This window comes from Sinocyclocheilus anshuiensis, unplaced genomic scaffold (assembly GCF_001515605.1).
Source record: "Sinocyclocheilus anshuiensis isolate Anshui unplaced genomic scaffold, SAMN03320099.WGS_v1.1 scaffold1123, whole genome shotgun sequence".
NCBI lineage: Eukaryota > Metazoa > Chordata > Actinopteri > Cypriniformes > Cyprinidae > Sinocyclocheilus > Sinocyclocheilus anshuiensis.
Genome location: NW_015544248.1, coordinates 255283 through 270699, shown reverse-complemented (window position 1 = coordinate 270699; position 15417 = coordinate 255283). Strand labels below are relative to the sequence as shown.

Here is a 15417-nt window from a genome sequence, read left to right as displayed (position 1 = left end):
TATATATATTTTTTTTTTTTTTTTTTTTTTTTATATATATATATATATATTTCATATTTTAGTGTTTGTGAGCAAGATATTCAAGATTTTATTTATTTACTTTTTTTGTCAAATAAATTAAAAACAAATTGAGATCTGTTGAAACTTCCTACTTTTTAATTATTATTTTTTTTTTACTTTGAACTTGTTATTCTTGTGTTTATTTTTGTTACTTTTTAATGTTACTTTGAACTTATGTTATTCTTATGTTTATTTTTGTTACTTTTTAATGTTACTTTGACTTTTTTCAGTTAACTTGTAGCAAATGAAGGAAATAATCGAATGAAGTATCGGTGTTTATTTTTGTTACTTTGAACTTATGTTATTCTTATGTTTATTTTTGTTACTTTTTATTGTTACTTTGAACTTATGTTATTCTTATGTTTATTTTTGTTACTTTTTATTGTTACTTTGAACTTATGTTATTCTTATGTTTATTTTTGTTACTTTTTATTGTTACTTTGAACTTATGTTATTCTTATGTTTATTTTTGTTACTTTGAACTTATGTTATTCTTATGTTTATTTTTGTTACTTTGAACTTATGTTATTCTTATGTTTATTTTTGTTACTTTTTAATGTTACTTTGACTTTTTTCAGTTAACTTGTAGCAAATGAAGGAAATAATCGAATGAAGTATCGGGTTAGGTTTGCTAGACCCGGTCTCAAACAGGTCTCGGGTGTGTTTGTGTGTGTTTCAGTGGAGAACGAGAACCACTGCGACTTCGTGAAGCTGCGCGAGATGCTGATCTGCGTGAACATGGAGGATCTGCGCGAGCAGACGCACACGCGGCACTACGAGCTCTACAGACGCTGCAAGCTGGAGGAGATGGGCTTCAGAGACACCGACCCCGATTGCAAGCCTGTCAGGTGAGAGCTCGTTAACCACGGCTGCTCGTTAGCTGCTCTGGAGACGGGAGCATGGGAACTGTTTACTTAACCTCGCTCACACAGACATTCCTCAGATTTCTGGTCGGCTTCTCAAAACAGAGAAAGAATGGAATCTCGGCTAATAACGAGACCCTTCAGAGCTGCACTCATTCAGAGAAGGAGAGTCTGAAACATGCAGTCTGACCACATTTAAAGCCATGAAGTCTTAATATGTGACTCTGGAGCACAAAACCAGTCATAAGCGTCAATTTTGTGAAATTGAGATGTGTGCAGCATCTGAAAGCTGAATAAACAAGCTTTCCATTGATGTACGGTTTGTTAGGATAGGACAATATTTGAAAATCTGGAATCTGAGGGTGCAAAAAAATCTAAATATTGAGAAAATCATCTTTAAAGTTGTTCAAATGAAGTTCTTAGCAAGGGTCACATATTAAGACTTGGACATTATACGCAGAGTTATAGTAAACTTAAAAAAAAAAAACATTTTCGGTACTTGAAATAAAAAATGTTAACTGAAATAAAAAATTAAAGAATATATTTTATATATAAAAATATATTTTTTTATGCATTTCTCATTTTCTTTCAATTTAACTTGATGCACTAAAATAACTAAAACTTAAATAAAAATGAATTAAAAAAAATGAATAAAAGTGATGAAAGCACGCAACAAAGAGATTAAAAATGTAACTTAAAATTAAAAAACTGAAAATATAAAATTAAAACGAATTCAAAATAGTATTAAAACTATTAGTATTATAAGCCTTAAATATTTAAAATGGTGTAGCAAAAGTTTTAATTATCAAAACAGGAATATGATTAATAAACCTGAAGAAAATGCTTTGAATGAAACAAGTGTGAGCGCAGCACATTTAAAGTCAGAACGCGGCGCTTTTCATTACTTGGAAATAAAATATAAAATGTAAAAATATATTTTATAATGCATTTCTCATTTTCTATTTTCTCTCAGTTTAACTTGATGTTAACTCGGTTTAACTTGACCAAAATAACTAAAACTGACATAAAAAATAATAAAAACTAAATAAACATTTAAAAATAAACTAAACTAAAAGTGACAAAAACACAACAAAATGACAAAAAAAAAATTACTTAAAATTAAAATAAAAACTTAAAATTAAAACTAATTCAAAATGTTAATAAAAACTACAATGATGATGCATACATCTCAATTAAAAACAAAAATGACATTGTAAGATGCATGTTTTATCTCCCTCATTTTTAGAATGAGCTGCTGAAACAAGTAAAGCATATACATTTCAAAATAAGAGTCCCGGTGCATTTTGGGCTTGTTTGTGACTAAAAGTCCTGCATTAAGTCATTTTTCCTGGTTATTATTGGTATATTAGCTACATAATAAACTGTATCTGGTATTTAATGAAGTGTAAAGTCTATGTGGCGCATTATTTAATATTTCTCTGATGCGGCGTCTCATTAACCCTGACTGAAGACGAGGCTATTAGAGCTGCTGAACCCCCCTGAGATTAATAAGCAGAAACTGAGCTACATCTGATGGTGCTGTTAAACAGTCTTCAGCAGACGTACGAGGAGAAGCGGCAGGAGTTTGTGGGCGAGCTGCAGAGACGAGAGGAGGAGATGCGACAGACGTTTGTGCAGAGAGTCAAAGAGAAAGAGGCCGAGCTGAAGGACGCAGAGCGAGAGGTACGAAACACGCTTTACTTATTTACCAAATTGCGTTTTTTCCCTTTTTTTTTTTTCACATTTAAATTTTTATGGATTCCGTTTTTTGTTTTAATTTCTCTGGACTCCTTTTAAATGGTTAAAATAATCCAAAAGCATACCTAATTAATTAAAATCGTGAAACCTATACAATTTAACAACTGTTTAATAAAGGTGTAACATAAAATACATTTTTAGGGCCCTATGAATTCTGTTTTGTTTTTTCCTCAAATCTCATTTTTTACCAAATTCTGTTTTTTCCGTTTTAATTTTTCTGGATTACATTTTAAATTAAATCTTAATAAAATTTTAATAATCAAAAAGCATGTCTAATCAATCAAATTCATAAAAACTAATTGTTTTTTTTTAACAATAATAGTGCCTTTTTTTGTTCTTTTTTTTTTTCTGTGCTGTGTATTTTAATCTTTCTTTTCTTGTAATCAAATGAAAATTAAACAAACCCTTTTTTTGTGTGTGCTGCACAACAGAGGTTTACTGTTCAAATTAAAACATGTAAGAACGATGTGTGATTATTCTTTAGAAAATAAAGCTTTAAAGTTTAATTTAAAAGGTTAATTGTAAGATACAAAAGTTGTAATCAATTTATTATTAATAATAGTAGGAGTAGTTACATTAAGACGTACATTTTAGGCCTGCTGTAAAATATTCATTTATTTCTGTCACAATTTGTTCAAGTTAAATCAAACTTTTATTTTGACGGGTTGCTGTGAGCAACGAGGGCAAACATTTAGCATTTTAATCAGTTAGTATTGTCTTAAATAGCATCATCTTTTATAACATGGGATTTCGACCAAATATATTCAATCTTGATTTTTGTAAAATGTTGCAACAAGATGTTATCTTTTTTTTTTTTTTTTTGGTGAAATATTAGAGTTTCTCGGACATATGGGTCAAAGACGTTAAGATGTCCGCATCAAAAGAAATTTACAAAAGTGATTATATGTCGATAGAAAGCACATTAACTGTAAGTAAAGTGTCTACTTTTAAGGTTTCAAATACGTTTTTAGAGAAAATGTTACAATTTGGTTGAAATAATGTTGCATTGTCATTCAGTGTAACACTTATATTTATGTAAAAATTCAAACATGCTTATTCTGACGTGTACAGATTAAAATATATAAAAGAATAAGTGAGCATATAAGTGAGCATATTACATTTTATTGTGTTTTAAATTAGTAAAAAAATCTTACTGACAAGTGGCACATTTAAAAAACGAATTAGTATTTGGGGTGAAAAGTAATTAGTCTTTTAATATGTCATAAATTGATTTTTGTTTGTTGTAAATATGCCTGACAAGATTGTTACACTGAATGACATTTTAGTGGGTCTCTTCTGTAAATCAGGGGAAAATGTATCATATTTATTTTTTGCTCAGAAAAACAGAAACAAAATTTCAATTAAATTAAACAGAAAACTTTTTAATTTTTTTTTGGGGTGGGGAACAACAATTTAAAGCAGTATCACACTTATTGTGCTTTTTGACTTTGACCCATATAAGGTAGTAAAACTACAAGCGAGCATGTAAAGCAAATATCTTGCATGCATACCATGCAGTCTTCTCAGCTGTCTGCATGCGTGTACAGTAAACTCTGTGTGTGCTCCAGCTGCAGGGCAAGTTCGAGCAGCTGAAGCGAATGCATGCGGAGGAGAAGAGCAAGCTGGAGGAGAAGCGCCGGAGCCTGGAGGAGGACATGAGCGTCTTCAGCAAGCGCAGAGCTGCCAGCGAGCTCCTGCAGGCGCAGGCCTTCAACACCAGCTCCAACAACAAGAAGGACAAAGACCGCAAGAAGTGAGTTCCTCCCAAACACTGCACACAAAAGCAGACATGGCAGCTTACTGTATATTACCAGTGTTAACAAAGTGAGAAAGCAGGGGTCGGAAGTTATAATGAATGCAAATTAAATATCACATATTTAGAGAGGATAATAAACTGGTGAGTACAATATAAACAATAGAATTATATATAATGATATATAAAAATATAGGCATGCAAATTTTACTAATACTAATATTTTACTGTCTTTTAACAATTAACCAATCAACATATGAAACGTTTGTGTTGTTTATCAGAGATGACAAGAAATAGTTAATTGGTATTGTCTCTAGATCCTGCTCAGTATTTACATGGTCAGATGTAAAATAGAATTATATTGACAACTTCCAGCAAAATGAAAATGAAGGGAATGTAGTTTATTATAAATAAAAATTTAATATTATAATATTTATTATAAATAAAAATGCAATATTTAATAAATAAAATGTTATTAAATATTAAATTTAATTTATTATAAATAAAATTAAGTGTATGATAAACTGGTGAGTAAAATATTAACCATTATATTAATTATGATTTAAATGATGATGATGATAAATTTCCTCAGTTGGGATGATTAAGCTTTGTCCTCATAAATAAAATATAATACATAATTTTTATATTACCAGCTTCCAACAAAATGAAAAGGAAGAGAATTAGGTCAACCTATTTATTATAAATGAAAATTAAATATTATAATATTTATTATAAATAAAAATGCAATATTTAATAAATAAAATATAATTAAATGTAATTTATTAATTAAAATTAAAAATACGATGAACTGGTAAAATATAAACAATACAGTTATAAATAATAACAATAATAATAATTACTAATTTCCTCAGTGGTGATTATCAATTTGGCATGAAGCTTAATCCTCATAAGCCTCATAATCTTAAAATGCATAATTTTTGTGCAAGACTGCCTTTTTAAAATATATGTCTACATATTTTAAAACTAACATGTTTTGCCCTTTTTATTTGCTTATCAGTTAACCAACTTACAATACTTTTGTCATTTTTATTGGAGCTCTTGATGATTTATTTTTTTTTTTTAAATTAGGATGAACAAATTGAACAAGCTGTCAAGAAATTGCTAATCGTATCATCTGTAAAATCCTGATCAGATTCTAATGAATCCTGCTTAATATTTACATATTCATTGTATAAAACTGACAGAAATCACAGATGATTAGTAAATGCATGTCACGGTGAAAGTGATTATGGGAGTTTTTGCTCATCATGTCGCTGTTTGTGTTCTCACAGCTGATGTTTGTCGTTCTTCAGCTCTGGGTTCATGTGAAGGCGAGGCAGAAACACACAGCAGTGTTAGAAATCTACATCGCACCAGCATTACGGTACTGAATCACGGACACCTTTGAAGAACAGCACACCACTTCACTTTGGGGCCTAAAAACAAATCATTTCTTATGAGCACGATGCAGATGTTTATCACAGAATATGCTCGTTTGAGAACATGTTAATCTACTATTTTTACTGGTAAGCGTATGATTATTCTGCTGGGGACTTGTGTTTTTATGGTTGTGGGGGGCTAAAAACATTAATCAGAAATATACTATAGTAGTTTACCACAAATGTTTACCTTGCATTTATTTTCCACATTTTATACTCGTGTATTTAAACAGTGTTATTTCGGGTGATGTTTTAACCAAATAAACTTGTATTTTTCTGCAAATTGTATTTCTTGCGTTCTCTGTGACTAACAAATGATCTGGCTTTAGTATATATATATATATATATATGTATATATATCATATTATATATAATAAAGGACATTTTATAAATATAACAAGAATGAGTAGAATTCAGTTACTTAATTGAATTATATTACAAATTAATGACTTTTTTTATATATATATAAATATGAAGTATTTTAATTATTCAGATATTAAATATTCATATATTAAACGCTAAATTGCAATGCCAAAAGAAAAACAAAAAAAACAAACTGAAATCATAATTATTCCCCCCCCTCAACAGCTATTGTTTTTATTGAAGAACATACAGTAGAATTCCTGAAACTTTTAGAATCACAAAATGAATCATGGTTTAATATCATTAAATAATGTTGAAAACAATCTTTGTCATGATAACAGCAGAAATGCCAAATGTGTCTTGCTAAGAATATATATATATATATATATATATATATACAGCCTGACAAACCTGTATTTGAAACTAGATTATTTCCGTAAAAATCGCTTTGTGAGTTTATGAAAACGGGATAAATTAAATCATAAAAATTTTCAAAATAATAAAAAAAAAAAAACTCAAAATTAAACAATTGATTAAAGTTTTTTTTTACTTGCATGGCATGCAAATGTGTTGTTAAATTGTTGAAATATTAACTTAAAAGTACATATTTAACCCACATGAAAAAATACTAGTCATTTATAGTAAATAGTGTTTTTGAACCATACTATAGTAAAGTGTTATACTGTATATATCACAGTATTTACAACACGTTGTTAATGAATGCTACAGCATACTGTAGTATTAACTATAGTGAACTGATAAACTGTAATAAATACTGTAGTATACTTTAGATTTGACTACAGTAATCTGTAGTATAATGTACCCTATAGTTGTATTATAGTATTGGGTAAAGTCATTTGTTTATATTACTATAGTTGTATTATTACCACAGCAACTATAGAATTACCACAACAAATTAATTCAAGTACTTTACTATAGTATGGTTCAAAAACATTTACATTTAGTCATTTTGCAGACACTTTTTTTCCAAAGCGACTTACAATTTGGGGAATACACGAAGCGATTCTTCTTAACGAGGCAAACAGTCAGAGGAAGTGCTCACAATACCAATTTCAGGCATTATTCAAATACGTACAAGCTAGAAAGGGAAGGAAGGAATAAATGAAGAGAAAGACAAAGTTTTGAAGCCATGTGCCTGTATGATGGGACCCAGTGATGTAGTGTATATGGAGAAGAGGAGCGGTCCTAGAACTGAGCCCTGAGGAACCCCAATGACCAGTTGATGTGCTTTGGATACCTCGCCTCCCCGAAAGACCTACCAGTGAGATAGGATTCAAACACTATGGTATTCACTATAAATTACTATAGTATACTATTACTATAGTATTTTTTCATGTGGGTTTTGGGGGTATATTTTCAATGATTGAAATAACTATGACTGAAATATTTTTGGGTTTCATCTGACAAAAAAAGTTTGTGAATACCTCTCGTGTGACTAGCATTCAGTCGCTGGATGGCGTCATGTGACTGTTATGGTCCTGAAATGAGCGCGATTTCTGACTGGACAGGTTTGAGGTAAAGTTATTATAGCTAATACGGTGCTTCAAAAAGCAGATGAGTTTACCATCAAGATGAGTATGTTATGAAAATGATGTCTTGATTAGCTCATCTGTTTATAAGTTTGTGTTTGGAGCTGTTATATCTCTTACACACGATGTGTTTTGATGTCATTAAGTGTTGAATTTCATTCAGTGAAACTACAAAACTAAATCATCCCAGTCTGCTCGATTAACGCACAAACTGTGGTCAACATAACCCAAACCAGCAGCTCTCTACTAGTCTCTTCTAATGGGTCTCTGACAGCAGCGAAAACAAGTAATGTTAATTCAGTTCAATTCATTTCACGTTTATTTGCATATCACTTTTCACGATACAAATCGCCGCAAAGCATCTTCACAGAAAATTAAAGTTTTAATCAGCAGTTTATCAGTGGTGAATTGCTAAAAGCAAATAATAAAATACAACTAACTAAAAATCATTTATAGTTAGAATCATGAGCTCTTAAAAGGGACAAAACAGTTCCCAAATCGTGTTGTTGATGTCAAAAGTTGTTAAACCGAATAATAAAATCATCCAAATTTTCAAAATAATTAAAAAATAAATCATTTTAAAAACAGAAGTCACTAAATTCCAATAAAAACACAGTTTTGCATTAAGTCAGGCAAAATTAATGAATAAGACAAAAAATACCCCAATATGCACAAGTGTTTTTTATTTTTTATTTTAAATTTTTTAATTAATTAATAAATGTTTTAAATAAGCGCCAACCATTGAACAGGAGTGTATTTAGTTTCAGTCTTAGTGTGAATGGACCATTGGTCTCCAATTTATTTCAATAAGTCTGAATAGATCTTAAAACTAAAAACACATACCTTGTATTTTCCTGAGATGTTTCTCGAGGCAGCATCATTGTGATGCTTGGCATTTCTCAGCTTGCACGATCAATCTCTCCTCGTCCGTATTTGATGACGAATATACTTTGCTCAGATGAGTTTTCAGTGTGGACGGATCAACTTTCTGAAATACAAACCAGTGACCAACAAAATGTAATTTCACATATTGCTTGTCGCAGCTGGTTAGGACATAAACTCAGATTGATGTGGATGAGATACCTTCCATCGCTGCTGGACTATCATTGAATTATTCCCCAGGATTGTGGTCACTTCCCATGTCCTGAGGGGAATTTCAAACAAGCCAATTTCCAGTTGTAGTGAACGGAATAACCTCGTTTGGTGTCGGAGCTCTTGGAATAATCGTCTGCATTTGCATTTAGATAGACAGTCGTTGATGGCCGTCTTGAGCGGCTCTTCTTGGTGTTCAGCGGGGAAATTGGTTTGTTACTTCAGTCTGCTGCGGAAGATTTGAAATTTCCAATTACAAGACCACACTCCATTCGGACACGAGATGTGACACTTCCAGGACTGAGCATGCAGAAAACATGGAGAGCAGGAGAAGAGAGATATAGCCGAGAAAGAAACAGACAGGTCACGATTCGATTAGAGCGAAAGTCTTGTATTGGACATGTTCATGTCTTCATACGGTACTAGAGCAAAGAACAGAGCTGAAATCACCAAGAGATGAGCAGAACTGCGTCAGTAAACACATGCTTTCTAATGACTCTAGTATGTATTGACTTTAGAGAAGTTCACTCAGAAATGAGCATGCTGAAAATGTGCTCAGCCTCAGGCCAAGGCCAAGAAAATTTGGAGAATTTTTAGAGAAATGCAGCATTGCATCAGTGTCTCAGCAATGGATGCTCTGCAGTGAATGGGTGCCGTCAGAATGAGAGTCCAAACAGCTGATAAAAACATCACAATAATCCACAAGTAATCCACAGCACTCCAGTCCATCAGTTAACATCTGGAGAAGACAAAAACTGAAACTAATCCAGCATTAAGACGCTTTTAACTAAAATACCATAGAGTCTATAATCCATAATAACTCTTCCTCCAGTGAAAAAGTGTTCTGGTGTGAATCAGGAGAGAAGTCTGCACAGATCAAGCAGCGTTTAAACAGCTCTAAACTAATATGTGGCTGGATTTTGATGCGAGAGACAACAGCAGATGCACTTTTTCACTAAAAACAAACTCCAATAATCTTTATTTCCAACTTTGAAAAATCCTTTTATACAGTGGGTTGTGTATTTGTTGTTGCGTGCAGCGAGAGAGGTTGACAATATAAATCTGTGTTGTCTGTTTATAATTTTCTCATTATTTTGCGTCGCAGTCTTTAATCACATACAGTTCCGGGCCAAACGCACGACTCGGATAAAACATTTAATTTACTGTGGTGCTGTTGATTCCTGTAGCTCAAACAAAGTCAAGAGCATGGGTTTGATTCCCGGGCAATGCATACAACTGATAAAACGTGTATCTTGAATGCAATGCAAGTCGCAAAATGTAGATTCAGTAGCGCTGCTATATTTTACTACACATCACCGGATGAATGCAGACACTCGAGAACCTTTAATGGAACCAAATGTCATGATAATGATTCATTGTTTTCAATGAAACGCAGCTGCTTCTCTGCACACTGACCTCTGTGTTAAGCAGCACTAGTCCAATTAGTAATTAGTCCAACAGTAATGAATCCAATTAGTGGTTACAATGAGTGGAATTGATTCTTATTACGCTGTGGCTGGATAAATAATTGTTCTGCGGGATTTTATAGTCATAAACACAAGCATGCTTTGTACAGTATGTATTATACAGTACAAAAACATTTTATATCTGGGAAACTAAATTATTATTGTTAAGCACGTCATAAACATCTACATATATTCGCGAACAGAGTATATCACAGTAAAGTTTTGTCTAAACATTCTTTAGTGTTACAGTGTAAACATATTTTTATATCGTATATGTCACTTTGTTTCATAATTACAGTGTATATGTTTTTCGGTATTTACCTCAAAAGAATGGAAGTGAAATGTGACAGCAAGCCCCATAGGTGGGGTACATTGTAACATGACCATAACACAGCTTAAAATGTTATCTGATCCAATGAAAAAATATATATACAAGACAAACTGAAATATTTTGTCAATAAAATAAAATTATTAACTTTTTCAAATAAAATAATGGCGTTTTTTTAAGAATGAAAAATAATCAAATTTTGGAGTTTGACGATGAACACATCGTAACCATGCTGGCGTAAATAAAATAATAGCAGATTTGTCTTATTTTAAATGAATGCTAAAAACTGAGATGAAAAATTTACTTCAGCCAGAAATGTACTTTTATTTTGATAAAATAAATATTAAGTGATATCTTCAAAAGGTTTTTGAATTTTGGCGCACTTTTTTTTATAGTGTTGATATGGCAACTAGTAAATACCATAAATTTGGTTATGCAAGCATGTGTGGAAATATTTAAACCACGTGTGTTACAACTAACCCCGCGTTAGTTTGTGCCCCGTGCTCCCTTACAAGTTTTGTCAAAGTAGCACAATAACAACTAACGCAAGTAGGCTAATAAAAGAAAGACTTACTCATGTAAATGACCTCCTCCGCTGGATCAAGCCTCCTTCTTTTTCTGAGGTAATCCAAAGCTTATTCCTCTCAGCATGTCTTCTTCCAGAAACGAACAGTAGCTGAGATGAACTTGAAGAAAAGCCTCGCTGCTTTGTTTACGGAGGTGATGTTTACATGCCGCATGTCTCACTATTGTAATATCAAAAGCGTGATCACATTAGAGATAATTAGCTCAGATGGGAAAGACTGTACATCGTGTTGGTTTCATACGGATTACTTTATCACAGAATATTTGTTTTTCGACACGACTTACATCGTTTAAAAGTAGACATGCCAAGCTTTCTATAGATATATCTCTCATGTCTGTGTCGAGTATTCGCTGAGTTTCACTTCATTTTTGTGACGCGTTTCTAAATGAAGATCACGGAGACCGAGGCGGCAAAGAGCGCACCCTGTTTGTTTTCTTTATTTTACAAAAGCACAAAGTTTTGTTGTTATTATGAGTGTATACAAATAAATGTAAATCCTTTACAGATTTGATTGATGTATTGCTCTTATCTGTACGATCAAAAATGATGGAGTACTTTAAGTTCCTTTAGGGGTTATCAGAAAAAATGCCACAAAACGCACCGGCGACTGTGCGACTTTTGGCAACTGTAAAAGGCTTGAATAAGAAAATGAATAAGCATCAGGCTGAAGAAAATCTGTACAGTACTTTACTAGTTACTTGAAAAAAGTAATCTGATTACGTAACTTGTAATGCGTTTCCCCCCAACACTGTATATGAATAACTCCACGAATCGTGGTTTTGAATCAAAGGCATTTATTGCTAAAATGTACTTGACAAACAAACAAAACAAACCACATTATCATCATATTCAATATAAGACAATGTGTAAATGAAAACAATGTCAAATACCAGAGAACAAGTGCTTGAGGAAATATTCCCCAACATCTCCACTCTAGCACCAATAGCATATAAATATGTCATCATATAGAGCTTCTTCGTTCGATGCAGTCGTGTGAAAGTCCAACGTACGATCAGTTCATTCTGAAACACACGCTCTAAAGGAAACGTTAACGTGAATCATTCTGACATTATTTAAGATGTTATTTCTAGCACAAAAACAAGATTTGCACTTCAGGAATTCTCCTTTTTGTGTTCGCCTGTGAAAATAACATCATGACGAGAGTAAACAAGGACAGAATGATCATCTGAAGGTGAATTATTCCTCTTTTCAGAAGCAGGAACCATGACCGTCCATCATCTCATCTCCAACATGGAGACCAACGTGTGCTTGTCTTTTGGCGAGCAAAACGGCACTTGTGCCGAAACTCCAAGTGAGAAAAAATGGCACCATGATCAAATCCATAATGATTTGATAAAAGAGCACGACATACAGACCATGAGATTAAAAACACTGTAGGAATCCATCCAAAGAAATAGAAACGAAGCCAGGAGTCACTTGTGTGAACATTTGGATGAACCATCTTGTGCTTATGAAGATCCAGCGTCCAAAAACATTGACTTCAACGCTGAATAATGCGGAAACAATCCATGTGCTCATGACTCAATTCATGTGATGCTTTTCATCATCCGTAACCTCCACGGGTCCAGAAATGTGTCTCTCTGACTTTCAGATGCTTCTTTTGTGCTTCAGTCTGAGTACAAGCCTGCAGTGAAATGCCTTTACCATGGAAGCCTGTTTCTGCCACTGAATAAAAAATAAAAAAGGTAATTGTGACTTTTTTCTCGCAATTGCAAGATATAAACTCACAATTGCGAGTTATAAAGTCAGACTTGCAAGAAAGAAAAAAAGCCAGAATTGCGAGATGTAAACTTGCAATTGTGAAAAAAATGTCATAATTCCAAGAAAAATGTCAGAATTGCGAGAAAAAATCAAAATAGCGAGATATGAACTCACGATTGCGAGAAAAAGTCAGAATTGCGAGATGCATATTCGCAATTACGAGAAAAAATCACAATTGCGAGAAAGTCAGAATTGTGAGAAAAAAAGCCAGAACTGCGAGATGTAAACTTGCAATTGCGAGAAAAATATCATAATTGCGAGAAAAAGTCAGAATTGCCAGATGTAAACTCATAATTGCGAGAAAAAGTCAGAATTGCAAGAAAAGTCAGAATTGTGAGATGTAAACTTGCAATTGCGAGAAAAATTTCATAATTGCAAGAAAAATGTCAGAATTGCGAGAAAAAATCAAAATAGCGAGATATGAACTCACGATTGCGTGAAAAAGTCAGAATTGCAAGAAAAGCCAGAACTGCGCAATGTAAACTTGCGATTGCGAGAAAAATGTAATAATTGCAAGAAAAATTTCAGAATTGCAAGAAAAAATCAAAATAGCGAGATATGAACTCACGATTGCGTGAAAAAGTCAGAATTGCGAAAAGCATATTCGCAATTACGAGAAAAAATCACAATTGCGAGAAAGTCAGAATTGTGAGAAAAAAAGCCAGAACTGCGAGATGTAAACTTGCAATTGCGAGAAAAATATCATAATTGCGAGAAAAAGTCAGAATTGCCAGATGTAAAATCAGAATTGCAAGGAAAAAAGTCAGAATTGTGAGAAAAAAAGCCATTATCGTGAGATGTAAAACTTGCAATTGCAAGATAAATGTCAGAATTGCGAGAAAAAAAAATAAAAATAGCGAGATATGAACTCACGATTGCGAGAAAAAGTCAGAATTGCGAGAAAACGTCAGAATTGTAATAAAAAAGTCAGAATTTCAGGGGAGGAAAAAATCAAAATAGCAAGATATGAACTCACAATTACGAGAAAAAAAGTCAGAATTGCGAGATAAAAAAAGTCACAATTACCTTTTTATTTTTTATTCAGTGGCGGAAGCAGGCTTTCATAGTTTAGCGTCCGTGTGTTAAAAACAGCTGCACGTTTAAACGTTTATATTTGTAAATGGTGTCTAATGGCAAAATGCAATGCAACGGCATCAGTCTGGAGCATTTGCACATAAACTAACAATTAAAAAAAGTGCAAACAGAACATGTCCAGTTTTAGCGGCCCTTAATCTGGACGTCTCTGGACTGATTTCACACGCAAGAACACGCCAGCGGACCTGCGTCAGGAGAGACGGCATATTTAATTTGACACCAATGAACATTGTCACTTAGATTTATTAAAAAATAAAAATAACCCAGACAAATTTTGATGTTGCAGAGAAAGCCTCTGAAAGTTTGAAGTAGTTGTAAAAGAGGCCGTCTTAACATCAGGGCCTGTATTCACAAAACATTTTATCTTACCTCTAAGAGTTCTCCTAAATAGCAGTAAAGGTTTTTAGCTAAGAGTTTTCTCTTAAAACCTATTCACAAAGCTGCTGAGACAAACTTTTACTGAGGAACAGAGAGAAGTCTTAAGCTCAGAGTAAGGGGGCGGGGCTGAGCTCGTTGCTATGGGTGATGTCATCAAGCTTATTAACTATGCACACAGTGATTGGCTGATAGTCTCTGTCAGAGATTTATTCATAGAAATACTGTAGAGCGCGATATTATGTTGCCATATTCAAATAAAGGTTTAAAAATAAAAATGTTATTTGCGACATTCAAATAAAGGTTTAAAAATGCAGGCTAAGTGTCACTAATTAAACAAGTATATGTTTAGCTAATTGTCAGTCTCTTACATGTGTGCTTCTCGTGAACAATTAGTGGATATGCATGTAAACAGCCTTTTAATTAAGAGAGTAGAATAATCATAGCTGATAGTAATTCATGCAAACGTAAACTGGACGCAAGAACAGCAACTGGTTAATGAAGACAAGCATATAATCAAAGGACAATCTGGAGTTGGGATAGCCTCCAAAACCAAAAAAAGATGCATGGGAGAACATCTGTGTGCAAATAAATGCAGCGTGTTACTAAAATGTTTCTGTTCCGAGGCAGATTGCTGGAAACAGCTGTTTCAGGATAGTTTGTGGCTTGGTCTCAGTGACTTAGGACTCCTCTTCACTGCTCCTAACCTTTCACTGATTTAGTTTTAGCACTGAAACGCTTTGTGAAATACTGTGAGTCCTGAATTTAGGCACGGCTGTTATTTTTTAAGATTTTCTCCTAAATCGGCGAGTTATGAGCTACTTTTAGCCTGAAGATGTTTTGTGAATACGGGCCCAGGTCAGTATTAGTATTAGAGAGAGAGCTAGGTCAGAGCCAGAGGTCCTCA

General features: G+C 33.1%; 1 protein-coding gene and 1 long non-coding RNA gene across 3 annotated transcripts in view; both read left to right on the top strand.

Annotated features, from left to right (window-relative positions):
* septin10 (septin 10) overlaps window positions 1-6156 on the top strand; it is a 20910-nt gene extending 14754 nt beyond the window's left edge. The window contains exons 7-10 of one of the 2 annotated variants that reach the window (XM_016498663.1): window positions 740-908; window positions 2474-2606; window positions 4250-4434; window positions 5748-6156. In XM_016498663.1, coding sequence (XP_016354149.1) covers window positions 740-908; window positions 2474-2606; window positions 4250-4434; window positions 5748-5763 — 503 coding nt within the window. In that variant the 3' untranslated portion in view covers window positions 5764-6156. Of the gene's footprint in view, window positions 1-739; window positions 909-2473; window positions 2607-4249; window positions 4435-5726 lie in introns of both variants that reach the window. The other variant, XM_016498664.1, reaches the window with a different exon arrangement.
* An 8650-nt stretch (window positions 6157-14806) lies between these two features.
* Window positions 14807-15417, top strand: part of LOC107697804 (uncharacterized) — a 16026-nt gene continuing 15415 nt past the window's right edge. The window contains exon 1 of the long non-coding RNA XR_001635241.1: window positions 14807-15156. This is a non-coding gene — a long non-coding RNA (uncharacterized LOC107697804). The remainder of the gene's footprint in view (window positions 15157-15417) is intronic.